General features: G+C 59.1%; 2 protein-coding genes across 8 annotated transcripts in view; one reads left to right on the top strand and one right to left on the bottom strand.

Moving 5' to 3' along the window:
• Positions 1–21,717, top strand: part of SERPINF1 (serpin family F member 1) — a 351,983-nt gene that overhangs the window by 85,084 nt on the left and 245,182 nt on the right. For 2 of the 3 annotated variants that reach the window (XM_075994270.1, XM_012740793.2), the window contains exon 1: positions 9,383–9,387. The exons of the other annotated variant lie outside the window; for it this stretch is intronic. The gene's annotated coding sequence lies outside the window, so the exon portion shown is untranslated. Of the gene's footprint in view, positions 1–9,382; positions 9,388–21,717 lie in introns of those variants that run through there. 3 annotated transcript variants of the gene reach the window in all.
• MYO1C (myosin IC) lies at positions 225–21,371 on the bottom strand. Of its 5 annotated transcripts, XM_012740640.3 has the most exons (33): positions 15,634–15,727; positions 15,078–15,177; positions 14,151–14,306; positions 13,914–14,029; positions 13,115–13,313; positions 12,953–13,033; positions 11,398–11,577; positions 11,218–11,316; positions 10,573–10,686; positions 10,416–10,487; positions 9,913–10,032; positions 9,710–9,792; positions 9,410–9,515; positions 9,214–9,294; positions 8,862–8,953; positions 7,455–7,549; positions 7,328–7,374; positions 7,126–7,206; positions 4,898–5,003; positions 4,683–4,800; positions 3,782–3,895; positions 3,635–3,711; positions 3,246–3,314; positions 3,068–3,152; positions 2,816–2,975; positions 2,479–2,562; positions 1,716–1,809; positions 1,577–1,632; positions 1,314–1,449; positions 1,158–1,228; positions 984–1,081; positions 781–880; positions 225–388 (listed from the first exon to the last, which is right to left on the bottom strand). In XM_012740640.3, exons 3-33 carry the CDS (start codon positions 14,274–14,276, stop codon positions 362–364), a joined length of 3,087 nt encoding a protein of 1,028 aa, XP_012596094.1. In that variant the 5' UTR covers positions 14,277–14,306; positions 15,078–15,177; positions 15,634–15,727; the 3' UTR covers positions 225–361. The 5 variants fall into 5 exon arrangements, with proteins under 5 accessions (XP_012596094.1, XP_012596091.1, XP_012596093.1 ...); XM_012740637.2 differs by lacking the exons at positions 15,078–15,177; positions 15,634–15,727 and adding an exon at positions 21,173–21,371; XM_012740639.2 differs by lacking the exons at positions 15,078–15,177; positions 15,634–15,727 and adding an exon at positions 20,259–20,413.

The following is a 21,717-nucleotide window of genomic DNA, read 5'->3' as shown; positions in this document are numbered from 1 at the left end:
TGTCTTGGGGTGGAAAAATGGCTTTTTTAAAAAATAGTTTCCTATAAAGCATCAAAAAATCTCAGAGAAAACCTCGGCAAAAGTTCCCTTCTCTCAAATATTTGGCATTGGCAGCGGGGCCGGCATGGCTTGCTCTGGCCCCAGCTTTCCTATTGCTGTGGCCCGGCCTGGCCCACTCCTGGGGTCGCTCCCTGGCCCCTGCTGCCCCTAAAGAGAGGGGTGGGCAGGAGGCAGGAGTTTGCAGGTGGGCATTGAGGTGTCCCTGGGTCCCTGTCTGGAAGCTTGAGTCTTTGGTAATTGGGAAGGGGGGAGGAGATAAGCAAAGCATTGGGAGTTGGGATGGGGTCCAGTGGTGCCTTCATCACCGAGAATTCAGCCGTGGGGCCACCTGTGAGGGCAGAGGGAGAAGGCCATGTGGTGAGAGGGAAGCAGACAGAGGTGCACTCTGAGTTGGATACAGGCAGGAGTAGGCTGGGGCCCGTGGCCCACGTGGCCCCCATGGCCCCCATCCTGGAGACTGATCCTGCTCCCATAGGAATGCTTGCTGCCATGCTGGATGGGGCCTCTCCACCCACCTGGCACACCCCAGTCACCCTGGATCGTCCCCTTGCTGCCATCTTTATGACCCTCTGCACTGTGGGGCTCAAACGGCCCCTCTCTCTGGCCTCACAGGTGGGCATTGGGAGGAAGAGGGTGGTATGGTGCCCTCTGGATTACGACCCATGGATGGGGACCCCGGGCTCTGCCAAGCGCTGCCAAGGAAGGCCTGGCCCCACTCACCACAGCCAGGTGCCCGTTCTTGGCCTTGGTGATGAGCAGCTCCGAGCCGGGTGTGAAGTCGATGATGCCGTCCCTGCCGGGGCCCCCTGCAAACGTGATGCTGGAGGGAAAGGAGTGCATGAGGACTTCCTCACGGAGACTGATCCCCCAGGCGGGACCCCACCCTGTCCCCACATGGCCCACTGGCCCCCCACCTGCCTCACCTGCCCTGGTTGATGTTGATGTTGTTCACACAGTCGGCGCTGAGGGCTGTCTTGGTCAGTGTCTCAATCACGTGGTCACTCTGCAGCACCACATCCCCCTGGGGGCCAGACAGGAGGTCAGGCCCTGCCCAGAGCTAGAGGTCCTCCGCCCACCTCCCAGTCCACAAGGGGCACCTTCTGCTTATTGTCCTCACGCTGCACATGGAGCACAAACAGGCTGTCACTCAGGCTGCTGACTGAGATTCCTGAGGGGCAAGGGCAGAGGTCAGAAATCAAGGTTCAGAGCAGGGGCCCGCCAAGCTCCCCATGCAGCCCTGGACTCCGGCTGACCAGTCAGGTTGGCATAGTCAATCCTCTGCTTGACTTTGGCATCCTCCACAATGACCACGGCGTTGGGTGTGAGCAGCAGCTGCCGGGAGCGAGGCTTGTAGCCCTTGCGGTCGTATTTCACTACAGGCACGGCGTACTGGGGACAGAGCGCAGGCTGAAGGGGCTCCAGGGCTAACCTCCTCATCCTCTGCCTGTGCCCTCACCCCTATCCAGCCCCAGGGCAGCAAACTCTGCTGGAGTGAGGGTTGCAGGTGGGGTCTCACCTGGATGGGCTCAGAGCCCAGGGCCTGCAGCACTCTGGGGTTGATCTCGTCCGCACCTGCAACCCAGATGGGTGGAGGGAAGTCAGAGGAGGGAGCAGCACCACGGGGAAGGCTGGCGGCTGGGAAGTCAGGGGCTCACCGAGCCGCGTGCTGATGAAGAGCCTGGGGACGCTCTGGGGGTAATTATCCTTCTTGCCCTTGAAGATTTCACTGGCCACTGCCTTTTGCTGCAGCTGAAGAGACAAGGGGAGTGGGGACCATCACAGGAGCTGAGACAGCCACCTTCACCTGCTCTCTGGTCCCAGCAGCAGGAGGCTGAGCCCTGCCACCAACACTCCCTCAGCCCCTCCTGTTCCTCACTCCCTGCCTCCCCAGCCAAGGCAGAGAGCTCCCCAGAGGGGTCACGACAGCATGTCACCTTGCTGGCCTGACTTTGGGAACAACGCCCACCCTATCAGGCCCTGATGCCCCTGAGATTCAGCTCCGACTTGGGACCTTGCAGCCGACTGATTGCCAATACTCAAAGCTGCCACAGATCATCTGAGCTGGGGCATCCTTCAGCACCATCCAACACTGAGTTGGCAAATACAAGGCACATCAACCACCAGTGTCAGTCTCTGTAACTGTGGCAGACATTACCAATGGATCAGGGTGAAGATGCGGCCTTTTCAACACAGGGTTCGGGGCAGTCTTTACCAATCAATCACAAGATGAACCCTATTCGCCACCCAAAATCTACTCTAGCTTCCACTTCCTACAGTAGGCCCAAAAGAGGCTGGCATCCAACTGAAGTCGCATGGTAAACAGGGTAAGTAAGATACTCCCCAGGCAAGACCCTTCGTGCCACGCCTATGCTGCCCCACCCTAGTGCCTAGACCTCACTGGCCTCCTGCTCTCTGTACCTGCTGCTTCCACTCGGGGCTGATGCTCCGGCAGTACTTCCACACCATGTTCTTCACGCACAGCTCCCGCAGAAGCTCCGAGGCCTAAGGGGAGGAGCGAGGTCAGAGCACCTAGGCAGCCTGGCCCCTTCCCTCTGAAGACATCAAACAGAGCCACCCCTAGGCCTCTGGTTAACACCTGGACAACACTTCCATTCCTGAGTTGTTTCTCTCAGAACTCATTCTTCACGGCAGCCTAGCTCCAGCACCCACGACACACCCCTGCACTGCCATGATAATCAGACCCCTCTGCCGAGTGCTTTGCTGGTCCCTAACTCGGCAGGGAGGGCCCACAGACCTCACGCAGGGCAGGTGGGGGCGTGGGCCAGGACGTGTCCAGGATATTCCGGGGCAGCTGCTGCCGCAGGTTAAGCAGAAAAGAGGTGCGCACGTGGTCCAGGAAGAAGGCATTCTCGGGGCAGTAGGGGGCATGGCGCAGGATGAAGCCACGGATGAGCCTGGGGGTGGGAGGCAGGACAGGGTTGGGGATGAGAAGCCTGGCAATAGCCCCCCCTGCTCTGAAACCCCCTCACGGAGCCTGAGCGCTCACCGCCGGATGGTCTGTGCCGCCCACTTCCTCTTGGCTGCCCTCCTCCGGCCCAGCGTTCCCCGCCACCACGACTGGATGCAGATGGCTGTGGAGAACACAGATGGCTGAGCTCTCGCCACTGGGCCCACCCTAGTCCCAGATCCCAACCCCTCCTGAAGACCCCTGGGCCCCCCCGAACCTGATCGCTTCACCCGGAGGAATTTCTGCCGCCAGTGAAAGCCCCTCCAGGAGGCCTGGATCTTCGTGGCTGTGGTTGGGAAAGAAAGTCACTAGCCAGAGCTCAGGGAGCCAGCCGGGAGCCTGGCACTGCCCAAGCTCAGCGAGTGACGTGAATAGTTGAGAGGGTGAATGAGTTAAAGGAGAGTGAATGAATGTGGGCATATGCCCAGAGTTTGCCTCTAGCAGGCAGGCAGGATGGCGGGGGTGCTCAGGCTAGAGCTGGCAAGGAGGAGGGGAGCGGAACATGGGCCAGTGGACTTCCTGGAGAAGGAGCCCCAAAGCAGCGACTTCTTCCTGCTTCCCAGAGTGGACCCCCAATGGGACAGGAAGGGTGGGTCTCTCTCTCACCCAAGCTCTGCCGCCGGACCTCCAGGGCATCTTCCGTGGCAAACAGGGTCTTGGGGAAGCGGATGAAGATCTTGGTCCTGAGGACAGCAGTGATCAGCCCTGGGTTGCCACCTGTCCCCCCAAATACCAGGCATGGACACCACTCACCTGCCCATCTTGTACTCTTCGGGCTTGTAGTCCAGGTGTCTGATCAACACAGCCACTCCATCTTGGGGCCGACCTGTCCATGTGGGCCATGTCTCTGGGCACAGTGACTTGTACCTGGGACAGGAGAAGCAGGAATGCACCCAGCTCCCACCTTGGCCAGCATCCTTTTCTGGGGGCCCAAATCAGCTTTCCTTGGGCACATGCTGGGTGCTCCCACTGACTTGCTCACAGTTCACAGAAAGCCTGGGAGGTTGCTCTGTCACTGACCCCATTTTAAAGATGAGGACTAGTCAGGCACAGTGGCCCACGCCTGTAATCCTAGCACTCTGGGAGGCTGAGGTGGGAGGATCGCTTAAGCTCAGGAGTTAGAGACCAGGCTGAGCAAGAGTGAGACCTCATCTCTACTAAAAATAGAAAAAATTAGCTGGGCAACTAAAAATAGAAAAAATTAGCTAGGCAACTAAAAATAGAAAAAATTAGCCAGGTGTGGTGGCACATGCCTATAGTCCCAGCTACCTAGGAGGCTGAGACAGGAGGATCACTTGAGTCCAGGAGTTTGAGGTTTCTGTGCACTAGACAGCACTCTAGCTCGGGCAACAGAGTAAGACTTTCTCAAGATAAATAAGATAAGATAAGGTAAGATAAAATAAAATGGGGCTAAGACCCAGGTTTGGTGGCACCTGACTGCAATCCCAGCTACTTGGGAGGCTGTGAGGGGAGGATCACTCCCCAGGAGTTTCTGGACTAGCAACACAGAGACCTAGTCTCAAAAAAATTAAAAATAAATAAAAATCAATTTAAAAAATTAAAATGGGGTGGAGAATCCTTGTCCTCCCTCATGGGACTTAGGAGGCTTCCACCCTCCCACTCCCATCCCCTGGCGGGGTGCCGGGCACTCCACCTCTGCAGGAAAGCTTCATATTTTCGGCGATAGGCAAAGCCGGCTCTGCGCACGCGCAGGTTCTCCATCAGCCCCAGGTACTTCACCTGGTGGCGGATCAGCACCTCATCAAAGCGGCCTGCGGGAGGGGTAACAGGGTGGTCAGCAGGCTTGGCTGACAGCTGGCCCTGCAGGGGAGGCCCAGTCCCCAAGCCCCATGGGGCAGGAGGGGCTACCGGGCTGTTTGGAGTCATTAGGCTTGATGCAGCGGATGTAGGCGGGCTCCTTAGACTTCAGGATCTCCACCAGCTGCAGGAGGCTCATCTTGAACTGGGTGGCCACCTGGGAAGCCAAGGGGGAATGTTAGGTTAGCAGGAGCCTCTGACCCTGCATCGTTACCCCCCCACCCCCACCCCCAGCTGTTGACTCGACACCAGCCCCTGGCCTCTGCTGGGCCCTTTCTTCCTCCCACCCCCACCCCCACAACAGAGGAGGGGCCAGACTCCACCCTATATCCAGGGCTGGGCTAGAGACCTCAACTTAGGAACCCCACCCCAGCCTAAAAATCCTGCTCAGGACTCTCAGCAACTGCAATCCTACATCTCCCTTTAGCAACCACTCTTTTTCTTTGTAGAACTTCAGGGACACATTCCTAACCAGTGTGTCCTACGCTGTGCATTCAACCATTATCTCTGTACATTGCTTTGTAGGGCCTTCAAGGATCTCGGGCCTGCGGGCAAAGATTTTGTCTCCTTGGCAAAGATTTGCAATCCCTGTGGTCCCATTAATAATAGGGGTGTACGCCTGGGGGTTCTGGGAGCACCAAGAAGGGACAAGTAATCCAGTCTGTGGGGTAGGGAGCATTAGGAAAGGTCTTCTGGAAATGACCTTTGATGAGATTTAAAGGATAAGCAGGAAATGGCCAGAAGGAAGAGAGGAGAGAAAGGCATTCCAGGCAGGACAGGCTGAGCTAAGGCTTGATGCCCACAGGGAGCTCTGAGCAGTGTAAGAATCAAGGAGGCTGATAAAAAAGTGGGGTTAGAGAGATGGGCAAAGGCAGTATCATGGGAGGGTCACACTGGGGAGACTGGATTTTAGCCTGAGGGAAATAGGGAGCCAATGAAGAATCTGTAGTATGAGAGTGACAGAAACAGATGTGTACTTTGGAATATCTCCACAGCAGATGTGTGGAGGATGGACCAGCAGGGGCAGGTGGGAATCTGGGAGGCCAGGGAAGGGGCTGGCTAGCTCAGAGGAGAGATAACAAGGCCGAGCTGGAGCAGGGCTTGCAGGGAAGGAGCTGAGAAATACTCAGGCAATAGCCACAGGCTAGATCCGACAGTTGGATGAGGGAGACAGGGGAGAGTGAAGAACCAGGGATGATGCCCAGGTTTCTGGCCTGGGGGACTAGTGGAGGGTGATCCCTGTTCTGAGTTAGTGACATAGAAGGAGAAAGCCTGGGAGCCTGCCCAGCGATGCCTAGAGATGCCCAGCAATGTCCAGTCATGCCAAGCAATTCCCAGTGATGCCCAGAGATGCCAAGCGATGCACAGAGATGCCCAGCCAAGGGCCCACTGGTCACAGATCAGGAGTCTGGGGTGCCTGGGGGCCCCTGAGGGGAGACCATAGATATGCGAATCTGTGGCTTGCTGTCAAGGCCTGGGTAGAAGTGGGTGTGCAAGCGTCCTCAGCAGGGAGACACTGAGGCCAGGCGGATGAGGGTGCCCAGGGAGAGGGTGAGAAGGGCAGGGTCCCAGGGAGACAGACCCTGGGCAAGGAGGGCAGGGTCCCAGGGAGACAGACCCTGGGCAACACGCCTAATCCTCCTCTTGCCAAGCCCAACAGCCATACCTCACCAGAGCTCTCCCTGCATCTGGCACCGCTGGCCACACCTGCCTTTCCCAGCCCCTCTGCTCAATGGTGTCCCTCTCATGCAGATCTTCTGGCCTTTTCTGGGCTCTCCTGCCTCCCACAAGGTCCATCTGATAAGCACTTACTCATTCCCAAGTTATCCCAAATGCTTCCTTCTCCAGGGAGCCTGCCCTGACCCCCTCCCTCCTTCCACTCCCTCAGGCAGTTTGCTGCTCCCTCTTCTAAGTTTCCAAAGCACTCTGTACACATTTCTGGGAGTGCACCTACTCGTTTTTGTATCCTCAGTGCTCAGCAATGTCAGCTACAAATGTCTGCTGAGTGGGTGAATACACAAAAGCACCCGTGGAGACAGGCGTAATGTATGGACGCCCACGCAGACAGGTGTGCACACATGGATGCCCTTATAGACGCAGGCACACGCACACGGGCCCACACGGGCCCACACAGCCCCCTGGAGAGCCACGCAGATGTGCGCACAGGCACCAACGAACACACAGGCTCAAACACACCCTGCCAGCTCCCGGGGTCACGAGGGCACTCGATCATGCTCAGGCACATTCGCACCCCTCCCTGGGTCCCACGTCCTCTGTACCGTCTCTGGCCGCTTCTTGTCACTGAGCTCGCTGCGGTCGAAGCACTGGCTCATGATGGGATTCTGGGAGCTGCACATGGTCTGTGCGGGCAGAGCAGGGGTCAGGGCAGGAGCCGGGGAGCAGGCGGGGCAGGTTCCTGCACAGAGCTGTGCACGCCCCCAGCCCCCGTCCTGAGCCCCCCGACCCCCTTGTCCTCCTCACTTCCTTCAGGTTCCGGAAGAGAAGGTCATTGTTTTTATCCAGAAACCCTGGGAGGGGAGAGCAGATGTGAGGTGAGGGAGAGCTCCCCCTCCTTGGCCCTGTGGGGACCCTGGCCCAGGATCCTCACCTGTCACGCTGTAGGTCACCTCCCCAGCATAGTGCAGGAGGCGGAACTCCCCTCGGCCCAGAGATTTCCTGGTGGGCTGGTCAGCCAGCTTGTGCCTGGGGGGTGTGGGGAGAGGAAGCTACGGATTGCTGACCTGGGCTGTGACCCCTGCCTGCTGCAGCGACCTCGGTGGCAGGAACCAGCCACCGAGTAGGGAGCAGGCGTGCCCAGGGCCATCCTGCAACCCACCTGCCATGGGGCAGGCAAGGTGGGGCCAGCAGCCCCCGGCACAGAGGAGAGCACTGAGGCTCAGGGAGGTCGATGGCCTTGCCCAGGGTCACAGAGTGCCAGCACTGGGACCTAGGCCTCTGGACTGCCAAGGCTCGAAGGGCAGAGGGCTACTTTCATTGCCTCTGGCTGCTGCAGGACTGCTCGGAAAGTGGAGAGTTGCCCACTCCATTTTCAGAATGAAATCCACCCAAGGAGAACACTTAAGTCTTAAGCATGTGAAACCCTTTAGCTCATTTACTACTTTTAAGAACTATTCCAAGCAACTAACCAGAGATACAAACATTTAAGGCAGAGAGCTGTCTGTGGTAGCGTTGTTAATTGCAGCAGAAACGTGGGGGCTGGCCAGGAGCCCCCGAAGGCTGGGTAAGAACCCTGGAGGACCCGTGGGTTAGAGCCATTGGAGGAAGTGTTTTGAGGAAAACTTTCTGTTCGATGATACACACTATCCTGAGCCTTATACACAATAAGTTCTCAACTGTGGAAAAAAAATGTATAGAAAAAGGCAGGAAGGAAATGCCTCGCATTGTTAACAGGGATGACCTCTGGGTGACAGGATTACGAGTGGCTTTTGCGCACATTCCAACTTTTCTCTAATGAGCGATATCACTTTTGTAATCAGAAACAAGTTTTTATTATACTAATAAGCAAAAAATACTCAGGGCTTTGGCATTTGACAGCCCTGGGACTGAGCCCCAGCTCTGCAACCTAGATGTGAGATAACTTTGGGCAAATGCCTTCGCCTCTTTGAGTCTCGGTAAAAGGGAGAGAACACCAAGCACACCTCCAGAAAGCGTCACTGCAGGTTAAGAGATGATGCGCATAAAATATGCAGGACCAAGCTGGGACAGAGGTGCTTGTTTCTACCCCTCCCTACGTTAGGAGATTCCTTAAATAAAAAGCAAATTCCAAATAAGGGAGCTAAAAAAATCTTAGCAAGTTTCATTTTCAAAAAAGCATGAGCAGGAAGCCATGCTCCTAGCTTCTTACTTTCTGGACGCACAGGAGCTGTACTTACCTTAGCACCTCCCCTGGTCATCTCCTTGTGGCTGGTGTTTTGGGACTATGGACAGGCCCCGCCTTCCACAGGCTCTGCCCCATGTGCGCCCCCTACCCTGAGCAGCCCCACAGCCCACTCACGTCAGGAAGTGCGGATGGTACTTGACTGTGTCCTCCAGCTTCTCCAGGAAGGTCAGATCTGTGGCCTCCCCAGGGCGCAGACACTCCTCATCCTGGGGGTGTGGCACAGGGGGAGGGATGTATGGGGGCCGGAGAGCAGAGAAGATTGGGGCACCATGCAGGGAACCTCCCACAGATAGCTTCCAGACTGGGCTAGCACCTCACCCCACCCTCCACACACAGCCCTGCCCTGTCCCTGCTCATCCCAAACTCTGGCCCTCTGTGGACCAGCCTGGAAAGAAAGGGAATGCATTGGGGGGACATCCTCCCTGCCAGCCCCCAGCCTGAGGCCTTGGAGGAGCCAAGGACTCACCAAAATGGAGATGATGCCCTTGAACTTCTCCTCCACCAGGTCACAGATGATCTTGTTGTTGAAATACTGAACAGGCTCCCACTGAGAGGGAAAAGGGAGGTTAGGCATCATTGTGGGGTCTCAGCACCTTCTCCCAGGGGTCCCTGATGCCTGGGTTCCCCGAGGTACATGGGGGGCACCGCAGGCTTGCACGCACCGCGATGCCCTCTGCCTCGTATTCCTCCTGCTCCGACTTGAGCGTCAGCTCGATGAAGAGTTGCTGCAGCTTCTCGTTGCAGTAATTGATGCAGAATTGCTCAAAGCTGTGCAGGAAAGACAAGAGCCCATGGTAGCTCAAGTGGACACAGAGCAGGAGAGGGAAACGACAGGACGAGGCCCCTGAGCAGCTAAGGTAAGAACACAGAGCAGGACCTAGGCTGGCCAAGGGAGTCATTGGGCAGGAATGATTGAGGCTGGGGGACAGAAGAGAGGGACCAGGATGGGGGGTGGCACTGACCTGTTGTGCTGAAACACTTCAAAGCCATAAATGTCCAGGAGCCCAAGAACCGTGGTGCTCCGCCAGCTGGGGCTCTCAGCATCCTAGGGCCAGCCGTAACCAAGAGCTTGGGTCCCACTGTTCACCAAGGCCCCCCTCCAGCCCCGGGCCTCCCTGGGCCGCTGTCCCTGCCACCTTTGGGAGCAGCATGGAGCGAGCCTCACCTTGGAGGCCAGTGACCTATTGATCTTCCTGACCAGCCAGGTAAAAGTGCGACTGTACACGGCCTTTGAAAGAGCGTCTCGTGCATATGCAGCCTGTTCCAGGTTCAGCGGGCTCAGGAGCTGTCGGTGTAGGACACGACAAGGAGATGAATGCCACAGACAGTTCTGTATCTCATCTCCCCCCTGGCTCACGCAGAAGACCAGGAAACTGTGACCACCCTGCCCTCCCAGCTCCAGTGAGCCCAGGGGTTGGGGAGGTGGTGCTAGAGGGATGCCAGGGGAGCACTGAGTAACCACAGCAGGGAGAAGGTGGCATAGGGACAAGTGGCCTCATTCCCCAGGTGAGAGTCTGGTTCTAGCCTGATTCTACCACTCTTCCTGTGTGACCTTGGCCAGCTTTCAGTGCCTCTCTGAGCCCCCCAGGGAAGGGGGAATGATGGGAGTGGGAGCTGCCTTGGAACACGTGGTGCCCACCAGCTGGGGAGGCAAAGGCTCGGCCTCACCTCCTCGCCCTTGGCGATGATCTTCCTGTGTGTCAGCGCTTCCCGCAACGTCGAGCCTTCCACTCCGAGGAGCTGCCAAGGGTGGGGCGTGGCTGTGGTGAGGGTGCACCCCGGTGCCCCTGCCATCCTGCCCCTTGCCCTCCGCCCCCCCACTCACCCTGGTCAGGTACTTGAGCTGGTTCTCAGTGGTGACCTGGGCATTGCTCTCCTCATCGGCAGCAAAGTGGATGTTGCCCAAATGTAGGACGCTGGCCACGATGCTCAGCAGGTCCTGGGGGAGCAGGTGGGGACAGGTAAGGAGGGGGACAGAGAGCCCCAAGAGATGGATGGTGAGATGAGCAACGAGCAGGTGAAGTGTTTGAGAGGAGGAGGGTGCCAGAAGTGGAAATGCATTTTAAAAGTAAAAGTAGGCCAGGCGTAGTGGCTCACGCCTATAATCCTAGCACTCTGAGAGGCCAAGGCAGGAGTATCACTCAAGGTCAGGAATTCAAGACCAGCCTGAGCAAGAGCAAGACCCTGTCTCTACTACAAATAGAAAGAAATTAATTGGCCAACTAAAAATATATAGAAAAAATTAGTCGGGCATGGTGGCACATGCCTGTAGTCCCAGCTACTCGGGAGGCTGAGGCAGCAGGATTGCTTGAGCCCAGGAGTTTGAGGTTGCTGTGAGCTAGGCTGACGCCACAGCACTCTAGCTCGGGCAACAGAGTGAGACTCTGTCACAAAAAAAAAAGTAAAAAAGTAAAAGGAGACCTTTGGGGTGTGACAGGAGAAAAGGGAGGGTCTCCAGAAGAGGCCTCACCTCCACTTCGTCCTCAGTGAAGTCGATGACCGTCAAAGCCTTCCTGACAACCTTCCAGTCACTCTTGTCATTGATGGAGGAGACTTTGGCACACTGGCCCTGGAGGAAGGGCACAGCTGGGTTGCCAGCCCTGGCACCGGGCGCCCTGGGTGGCACCTGCCCTACCTGCCAGCCACTCACCTTCACCAGGTACAGGTAGCTCTGGGGGTTCCGTTCCAAGCCCAGCCTGCGCAGCATCTCCTCCTCTCCCCCCTCCAGAAGCTGGTAGAAGACGTGGAAGTTCCGCTCCCCGTGATTCTGGTGTACCACTCGAGACTTCTCCAGGAGGTAACTGAGGATGTGGCCACCCACGGGGGCACCCTGTGGGCAGGACAGGGCACAGGGATTGGTCACGGCTGGAGAATAGAGCCCATCTTCCCTTCTCCTCTGTACTCCTGGGATTGGGAGTCAGCCAGACCCAGGCTCTAATTCCAGCCCTTCCACTAGCTGTGTGGGCTCAGGCATGATAACCCCCAGCCTCAGTTTCCTCATCTAAGAAATGGGGGGATTCAAATCCATCTACTTGGCATCTCTGCTCGGGTGCCTGACAGACATCTCAAACTCAGCAGGCCTGAACTCATCTTCCCCCTCCTGAAACGAGCTCTGCTAGTGTCTTCCCGCCTTGGTCAATGTGACTACATCCTTCTAGTTGTTCGGGCCAAGAAGCTGGCAGTCCTTCTGGAAGCCTCTTTTTCTTCCGCACCCTACATCTAATCAGACAGCCAATCCTGCTGCCTTGACTTTCAAAACATCCAGAATCCAATCACTGCCACCACACCAGTCTGAGCCCCTGTCATCTGTCACCTGCATTGTTACATCAGCCCCCTAACCGGTTTCCTGGCTTGGCCTGGCTTACCTGCCATCTATTGCCAACAGAGCAGCCAGAGTGATCTTTTTAACAAGAGAGTCAGATCACGACACACTTCTGTTCAAAACCCTCCAATGACTCCCCTTCTACTTGGAGTTTAAAAAAATTAAAAAAATTCTTGCAAAGACCCAAAAGGGCCTGTACCATCTGGCCTGACCTTCCCCAGATCCTTGCTCTTTTCTTTCTTTTTTTTTTTAAATTTTTAAGGGGGGGGCAGTGAGGAGGGGGATTCAGTTTCCTTCTCTTTTGTTTTTGGAGACAGAGTCACCCGGGCTACAGTACAGTGGAGTCAGCCTAGCTCACAGCAACCTCAGACTCCTGTGCTTAAGCGATCTTCCTGCCTCGGCCTCCCAGAGTGCTAGTACTACAGGCATGAGCCACTGTGCCTGGCCTACCATGCTCTTTTCTCCTGCCCCTGTGGCCTCCTTGCTCTCCTTGAACACATGGATTGAGCGCCTCCCCACCTCAGGGCCCTTGCGCTGGCTACCCCTGCTGCCTGGACTCTCTCCCTGGGTATGTGCACAGCTTGCTTCTCTGTCTGCCACAAGCCTTTACTGAAATGCCACCTTCTCAGTGAGGCCTACCCTCTCTGCCTTATTTAAAATTGCAATTGCCCCCAGCCTTTACCTTGTTCTATTTTCTGCCATGGCCTAAATTATTATTTTTCTGTTTATGGCCTATCACCTCAGGAGGCAGGATTTCTGTCTGCTTCACTGCCGTACCACCAGCACCTGGAACAGTGCCTGTCACATAGCGGGTGCTCAGCACATACTGGGCCTGCTGAATGGAAGCAAGCTCCCTTCCCCCACCCTGCCACACCCACAGTACCTTGAAGTCAAACTGCACATCCATGTACTTCCCAAACCTGCTGGAGTTATCGTTCCGGAGGGTCTTGGCATTTCCAAAGGCCTAGGAGTGGAGGGGGGTATGAGGGACGCCTGGCATTCTCTCCCTGCCCATCCGTCCCCTCAGATGCTGCTATCCCCTCACCTCCAGCACCGGGTTGCTCTGCAGCAGCCGGTCCCGCACAGCACCCCCCCTCTCGGGGGCTGGGCAAGTCTCTGCATAGAACTGCAGCAGCCGCTTGGTGGCCTCCGTCTTGCCTGCCCCGCTCTCCCCAGAGATCATCACTGCCTGGTCCCGGCGCTCCGTGCGCAGTGCTCGGTACACAGTGTCGGCCACTGCGAACCTGAGGCAGAGGCTCATCAGGGAGTTGGGGGTAGAGGGCCAAGTGGCTGCAGGTGGCAGAATCCCACAGGTAGGACGGGGCAGGGGCACTTCCATATCTGGTTGGAGTCCCCTTGTGGGTGGGAGTTCCCCTGTGGGGGCTTATCTTGGAGGGTGGGAATGGGGGTCCCTGGTAGGTGTGGATCAGGGAGATCCTTCACCATTCAGGAGAGGCCATGCTCAAATGGAGGACTGACAGGGTCACTCACAGGTGGGGGTCTTGAAGGTCACTTAGGTGGAGGCTGGGGTCACTCACAGGTAGGGTTGGGAGGTCTTTATAGGTGGGGGTCAGGGGTCATGGAGGTTGGGGGACCATGCCCAGGTACAGTTGGGCAATAAGTCACGGGTATGGGGTAGGAGGAACTGGGGGTCCCACCCAGATGGAGCTGACCTCATCTCCGGTGGAGACTGAGGTCCCTCTAGGCTGAGAGATTGTGGGACTCCACAGATATGAATAGTGACTTAAGTGGGAGGTCAGGGGTCATGTTAGAGTGAGGGTCAGGTGGGGCCATCTCAGATGGAGATGGGGGAGTCACTCTTGGAGGGGCTGGGGGCCACTCACAGGTGTGGTGGCACTTTGTAGAAGCTGACGCCACGGTAACGCTCCATATGCTGCTGGGTGTAAATCTGTAGGTCGCGGTAGGGGTTGACAGAGACCAGGACCGGGCCGATGTAGGTCTAGGGGTTGGGAGAGGAGGGTCAAAAGTTTGTCCCCTTGGACCCTGGTACCTCAGAGTACCCCTCGGCCCGTGTCTGTGACCCCCCAGCACCCCTAGTCCTCTCCCCACTTGGGCCTCACGTAAATGAGGTTCTCCCGGAACCGCCGCCGCAGGTTCTCGATGAAGGCTGCCTCACTGGTGAAGTTCTCCAGCAGCACAAAATCCTGTACCCCCACCCGGTCACGGGCGGTCAGTGCACTCTCCATGGTCACCCGCACCCCGTCACTGCCCAGAGCCTGCAGAGAATGGGCCATGTTAGAGAGTCAGTGCCACCAGGGTAAGGTAAGGCCACTATTCTTCCTCCCCTATGCCTGCAGGACTGACAGGGGAATCAGGGACATGTGGCACGAGGCCTGGATACAAGACATGGAACATGCTGGGTACAGAGGGCCTGGGTCTCAGTATGCCGGCACGTGGACACTGAGGACACAGGTACACAGAATAGAGACCATGTGAGGCATGTGGGATCCCGATACGAGGTTCTGGAGGCTGCAGGACCCAGAGGGCATGGGGGCATGGCCACAGAATCCAGAGAGGCACTGGTTTTGTGCGAAGAAGGGAGGGGGGTCAGGAGAAGGAACACCTTGGAGTGGCAGAAAGAATGCTTTGTTGACCTTGGACAAATCCCCTCCACTCTCTGGGCTGCTTCCTCCTCAAGGAGGAGGAGTTGTCAGACCAGGTGATCTCAGGTCTCTTAGCTCTGGGCCACGTGTGACAGGTGCTTTGGAGGACAAATGTCTCAGGGTGAATTCTGCAGGCAGGGTGGAGTCAGCTCTCCCACCCCCACCCCCCAAAATCTCCAGGTTTAGGGTGTTTAGCACCGAGGAAGGGGTCGCCCCAGAGGGATTCCCCCAGAGGGCCTCCCACCCCAGCTGGGCTCTATGCCCACGCCAAAGGGGGTGGCCCTTCCCCCTAGTTGGGGCCACTCCCTGCCCTCCAGCTGCTGGGCTCCCCAGACACTGTCTCCCCTGAGAGTCCCAAGAAGCCTCACGGGGCGGGGGTTTTACCACAGAAAGCCCAGCTGCCTCCGGGTCCTGTAGGCTCAGCCAGGCAACCAGAGCTGACAGTCCCTCTTCAAAAAGGGTCTGGGGCTCTAGAAAATTGACACTAAGAGCGTCAAGGGTCAGAGAGGAGCAAAGTGGTGGCGGTGGTGGTGGGGTGTGGATCCCAAAGAGGCCACCAGGTACCCTCCGACCACAGATGACCCCAGATCTCTGGCCTGGGGCACCCCTCCGGGCCGGGGGGCCTGCCTCTCCCAGGCTTGTCCCTAGCCGCCCACCAGCCCCGCCCCAAAGCAGCTGCCAAATCTGGCCGCAGTCCCCGCCCCCGTGTCCTCGGATGAGGGGTCTCGGTGTTCTCAGCAGTCCCCAGGAGCTAATCGCCCAGTCCTGGGTCCGAGCGTCCGCGGCCCTCCCACCTCGGCCTCCTCCCCCTGCAACTTTCCGGGACGTTTTTTCCACCCGAAATTCCTGGGCCGCGCCCGCTTCCTGGCCGGGCCAAGGCGACGCCGGGAGGCAGGGAGGGACACCCAGGACCCCAGCCCTGCCCGCCACCCTGGCTCACCGACGCCCGGTAGCGCATCCTGCCGGATCGGCCTGGCGCCCCGCTCAGCTGCCCGCGCTCTCGGTCGGGGACTCGGCCGCTGTGGCTGCGGCGGCGTCAGCGAGGGAGGGGCCGGCCCGCCCCCCGCACCGCCCCCTCCGCAGGCCCCAGAAGCGCAGGACTCCCCGACCTCCCCGCCTCCTTCAGGGCCGGGACTCAGGGTCCCTCTCCAGCTAGTGGGGGTGGGGAAGGGGCTTAAGGGGGCCTTTGGGCCGGGGGCAGGCGGGGGCGGGGCTCCCCGCCGGGCTGGGCTCGGCCTGAGTCAGGTTTTCCTGGAGGGACGTCGTTGGTTCCAGGGTGGAGCCCGGAACCCGCGCGGCCGCCGCGTCTATACGGACCCGGAACCCACTTCCGGGCTTGTGTCTACACTACGCGGCCAGGCCAGGCGCGGGACGGGGGCTGAGGCCGGTGGATCCCAGAGGAAGAAGGATTTTCCTCCCTCCCCCAGCCTCGAGTCCCGGGAAAGTTAAAAATAGAACGAAATGTCCAAATACGGCCGGCGCGCCAGGGCAGGCGGGCGGAGCCTCGGTGCAGGACACTGTCCACCCCCATACACACTCTGGGGGGCGGGCCCCGACACTTTAAGCACCCCAGAAATCTCTTTAGGTTCCCTTGTCAGCACGATAAGCGCGCCCCAGGAACAGGGACAGCCACACGGTGCCCTTGCCGAGCACACCTGGAGGTCTGTTTCCCATCTGGAAATTCGCATACGACCTATGGCATATGGGGCCAACACCCTTCTCTCCCATCTCCGACACCCTACTCGGGCCTCTGTGCCCCAGGGGCTCCTCCCCCTCTCCTTCCTCTGAGGGCGCTCTCCTCTCTTCTCCCTCTGGATCCCTCCACACCCTTTGCCCAGGACGCCCTCTCTCTCCCCAAACCAGCCTCCAGCAGCCCCACCCTCGCTGGGCTCCCGGACGCGCCAGCCTCCTTTGGCCTGGGGGCGAACTCTAGGTCTGATCCCACCGCTGGTGGGGATGGAGGTGTCTAGTGCTTGCAAAAGCCTTGGCTTTTTCTTACTAGCAGCATGACTGAGCAAGTCACTTAACTTTGGGGAGCCTGTTCTTCATCCTTAAAATGAGGCTGATACTTGCCTAGAAGTGTGGGTGCGTGGGTTGGGTAGCCGAAGATAACGCGCTAAGGCACCTCCCAGGCCCTCTGTAAGCACCCCTCCCTCGCCCCCCTCCCCCTCCCCTCTCTCCGCCAGGCACTCATTCCACCCGTGCTCCCAGGGAGACCTACTAAGAGCCAGGCCCAGGGGCAGGCGCGGCCCGCGTCTCATCTAGCAGGGAAAGCCCCTCAGGCAGGCGTGTCTGCCAGGTACATAGAGCTCGAAGGCACTTTACCTGTCCCCCACTAGCCAGATAAGCAACGGGAGGCACAGGAAGGTGGATACTGGCTTGTCCCAGCGGGTAACAGGCAGAGCTGAGACCCAAAGCCCCAGCCTCGGACACGGGCTCCCGGGGGAGGGGTGAGGCCGCGGCAGGTGCGGGCTTGCATCCTCGCGGCGAAGGCTCATTACTTCAAGTACAACAGCCTGGCCGGAGCCGCGGCTGGAGGACCCCGCGGGGGGGGGGCGCCAGCTGGGAGATGGGGCCCTCTGGAGGGGCGAGGGGACTGGGTGCGGCAGCAGCTGAGGGACGGAGGGAGGTGTGTTAACGCCGCGGGCAGGAGCGGGCTCTCGGCAGTGGGGGTACCCTTTGCGGTGCCCCCAGGGCTGAAAGCCCCGGAGGAACCCAGCCCAGCCCACCCAGGAAAGAGGAGCGCCTCAGAAGGCTGGGGGCAGAGGGTCCCGGGAGCCCCTACCGGGAGCTCGGCTTTCTCCCCATGCCCCTGCGGTGGGGCACCCGGCTCCGGCTCCAGCCAGTCGGGGGCGGAGGGGCGGGGCTGGGGGCGGGGCTTGGCGGCCGCAGTGCCCGCCCCCGCGCCCCGCCCCGCCCCGCCCCGCCCGCCGGCGCCGCGTCAAGCGGCTGGAATGAGGGGAATCCGCGCGCGGAGGGGTCCGGCCGGCTTCTCCCCGTCCCGAGCCGCGCCGCCGCATTCCCGGGATGCCCACCGGCGCCCCCGCAGCCACCGCCCGGCGGCGGAAGGAAGGGGCGTGTCCGCCGCCCGCGGGCCTGAGGGCGGGCCACAGCCCCCGGCACCCCCAGGCCTGCCCCGCCACACTGCACGGAAGCGAGAGGCCGAGCCCGAGGGCAGGGAACTGAGAGTGTGAAGACTGAGGCAGCAGCGCCCGGCGCGTCCAGCGTTCTCAGCGCTTTCTTCTGCTACTCCCTTCAGTGCCCCCAGCCAGGCCACTAGGTCTGTGTTATTAATCCATTTTAGAAGGGGAAACTGAGGTTGGGCAGTTGAAGTGACTTGTTCAAGGTCTCAGGACCACTAAGAGGAGGAGTGGGATTGGAACCTGGCAAGCCTACTGCTCACTACTTCTGCAGGGCTACGACCTCCCAGGATGGTTAACAGATCTACTCTGGCACGCAGTGATCAGTGATTCTCAGTGATCCACTACAAGTCCCCTCAGTGTTGTGTGATTCTGTTGGCCTTAGGGGTAGCAGATAAGGAGTGGGCCATGGCCCTGGGCCTAAGGGGTGGCTGCAGGTTAGGGTGCAGCCATGGCCCCTGAGTGATCCAGGACTGACTTCCCAAGGCTGCCTCTGGGTCTCCTCCCACCTAGGGAGGTGTTTCCTTGGAACCACTGGGGATGGGGCAGCTCAGCAGACCTGGGTCATCCAGTGCCCTTCAGCTAGTGTAGGCCAGGTGCCTCCAACCCTGACCTCTGGGGACAGTGGGAAGCCTCAAATGTTCTTGCAGCGTGGGATCATAACTGGATTCCTGCAGTTAGGATTTCCTCACTACCTCTTGGGGCAACAGAAAGGCAACCACAGCCTGTCTTGATGACAGTTGATCCAGGCCCTAGCTGCCCCACCAAGGACTGTTATAGGCTTCAGGGAATTGTTAGGAGGGGAAATGTGGAGGAGAAGGTGGGGACTAAGGGTCTCTACCCTTATTGTTCACAGGGCCCCAATCAAGGGATGTACATTCTGGCTCCAGAGCCATGAGCCTTTGGCCTGCCAGACACCTCTGCCTGGAGGTCTGGCAAAAATAAACAGAGTCCCTTGACCTCTAACCTATTCTCCTTGTTCAGTGTACTTTATGTAGAGAGGAAGGTGATGTTTCCAGCTGGTCATCACAGCCTGGCATTAAAAGTCCTGCTCTCCTCCCTCCACTAGTCACTCTAATCCATCAGCACTTGCTGAACCTCACCTCTGCTCCACTGTCACTGCTCCTTTCCTAGACCAAGACAGCAACTTCCTAACTGGCCTCCTCACCTTTTTGCTAGCAATCCATTTCCCACAGCCCTTACAAATCAAATGAATTAAAATCCCAGTATGGCTGTGGTGGTGGCGCATGCCTGTAGTCCCAGCTACTTAGGAGGCTGAGGCAGGAGGATTGCTTGAGCCCAGGAGCCCGAGGTTGCTGTGAGCTAGGCTAACGCAGCAGTCTACTCAGGGCAACAGAGTGAGACAGTGTCTCCAAATAAATAAATAACATCTCAGGTTAATAGAGTGAAGGTTTATAGGGCACCCTACATGTGCCAGGCCTGTGATTCACACCCACTATCCTCAGTTTGCCCCACTGCTCCTGCATTCCGGTGCCACTGCACAGGTGGCACTCTCCGGTCCCCATCCCTCCCCTAACACCCACCCAGGACATACAACCAGGAAGAGCCTCTAGCACTCTGCCACCAGCCACCCCACGTGGTTCCCTAAGCTTCTGTGCCTTTTGCATCTGCAGCTTCCTTGGCCAAGTGCACTCTCCCTCCCCACCTCACCGATTCCTACCGATGCATGGAGACTGGGGTGAGGTATCCCCTCCTCAGAACCCCTTCCTGATTCTCCCCAACACACAACCCCTCCTTATCCCACTCAGCACTAATCGCCTGTTTCATTGTTGGCCTTTCCCAGGAGACTGTTCCCACGCCAGGCATACAACCAACTAGGCACACAGTGGGGGCTCAATAACCCCCTTGTGGACGCCGCCTGGATCAATGAATGAATCTCAGAGCCCGGGAGCATAAGGCCAGCCGGGGCGTGCCGGAGTGAACAAGGCCTTGGGCCAGCCATTCATTCTCCCATTCATCTCGGAGCCCCTCACCCGTCACACTCACACGCGCCGAGGCACGCAGGGGCCACTGGGTGGCTGGGCCCCAGGGGCGGAGAACGGGAAGAGGCGGCGCTCAGACGGCTTCTCCGGAACCCAGAGGCAGAACAGGGCAGCGGGAGGGGCCCAAAGGGCGCGCAGGGTGCCTGGCTCCCGCCACCCAAACCGCTCTTCACCGCCCTCACGTTACCCGCAAGTAATCCAAGTCCCCGCCAGGCTGAGTCTCTGCGCCTCCCGCTCCTGGGACCGCTTACTGGCCGGTCTGGGTGATCCTCGGCCCCAGCGGTCCCCGGCCGGCGACCCCCGGCGACCGTAGCTCCGGGCCAGGCTTGGCGCGTGCTCTTTCCCCCACCCCGCCGGCCAGCGGAGGCCTCCTGGGGCCACGCGGCCGCTGCCCGCCCCGCGCCTGTGCCCCATGTACCCACCGGCTCAGCTCCTCGGGCGCGTGGGCGGGGGCCAGGCTGGGCGCCGTGGCGGGCTCGGGAGTCCGCGGCCGGGGCACACTCTCCCCGCCCAGGGCCCGCTAGGGGCCGGGCTGCCGCCTGTCGTCATCCCGGGCAGGGCCCAGGCCCGGGCACGCGCGCGCGCACCCCCGGCCCCGCCCCGCCCCAGCCGGCCTTGGCCCCGGCCCCCGCCCCCGCCCTGGCCCGCGTCCGGCGAGACTTGGTGCGGCACAGTCCCCAACCAGTTCTCGGGACTAGGCGCGCCACAATCACACACAAATACACACGCGCGCGCGCACACTCTCCCGGAGACCCGGCCTATTCGCTGCAGTGGTGGGTGGGTGCGCCTGGTGGAGTTCTCCCTTCTCATCCTGGGGCCCTTTTGCATCTCCAGAGCAAACCAGACCTTCCCCAGCCTGCCAGCCAGGGCAGTTCTTCCCCATTTCTAACTACCGCTCTCCCTTCACCCACCTCCCACACCCACGCTACTACTCTGAGTCGTGAGGCAGTCCCAGTTCTGCGGACCAGACAGGGAAGAGGTAGGGGTATTAACTGAGCCTGTACTATGCGCCTGGAGATTGACATGCACTAGTCCTTTGTCCTCAGAGCCCTGTCACCGCTTGTGCCCAGTTTATAGCCCAGCCCACTGAGGTTCAGGGAGTTGGAGAAAACATTGCAATTCAGACCTCGGCTTTGAAAAATCCTGCTTCTAGTGGCTCTTAAACCCTTACTCCTTCCTTCCACTTACCCCTTCTTGACTAGTCTGTTCCTGTTCCCAAGGATCAGAACCCCTCCTCACTGCTCACCTCTTTCCAGAGGGGTTTGCTCAGAGGGGGCCGCCAGACCCCAGGGAGACACTGCCACCCTTCCTCCCAGCCCAGGGCATCCCGGCTTACAAGTTTGCAGGGCCTGTGGGGATGAACCACGCGGATGATCTCCCCGGTGGGTATCAGCTCCACTTGCAGCGCCATTCCCGCGGAGAGCCAGTGCCCTGAGCACTGGGGCCTGTGTGCAAAGCTGCCTGTCCGCCCGCTGGCTCTGGCCTCTACGGGAGCCAGGAATCTATGGTCTATCGATGGGATGGCCACTTGGTTCTGCTTCAACTCCAGCCCCAGGGGATGTGGCTGGTCCAGCTCCTCAGGACACAGCTGGAGCAGTCCAGGTCTGATTGGGAGGCCTCTTGGCCCGGAGGGTTGGGGCAGGAAGAGGAGGGGCTGAGGGATGGAGGAAATGCCTGTTGTCCCAGGTAACCAAGGAGCTGATGCAGCCACTCATGGGGGACCCTGGGCTCCAGGTCAAAGGGTAGGAGGCCTTTCCCCTTATCCCCTTTATGGTTGGTCCTCTCCTGCCACCCACTCTCCAGTATCAGCTAGAGAGCATGGTGACTACTCCCCAAACCAGAGGCACATCTTCTTCTAATCCAAGAGGATTCCTAATAGGC

The sequence above is a fragment of the Microcebus murinus genome, chromosome 18 (assembly GCF_040939455.1).
Source record: "Microcebus murinus isolate Inina chromosome 18, M.murinus_Inina_mat1.0, whole genome shotgun sequence".
NCBI classification, from domain to species: domain Eukaryota; kingdom Metazoa; phylum Chordata; class Mammalia; order Primates; family Cheirogaleidae; genus Microcebus; species Microcebus murinus.
Note: the sequence above shows the minus strand (reverse complement) of the source record. Positions and strands in the feature narration are given on the sequence as shown.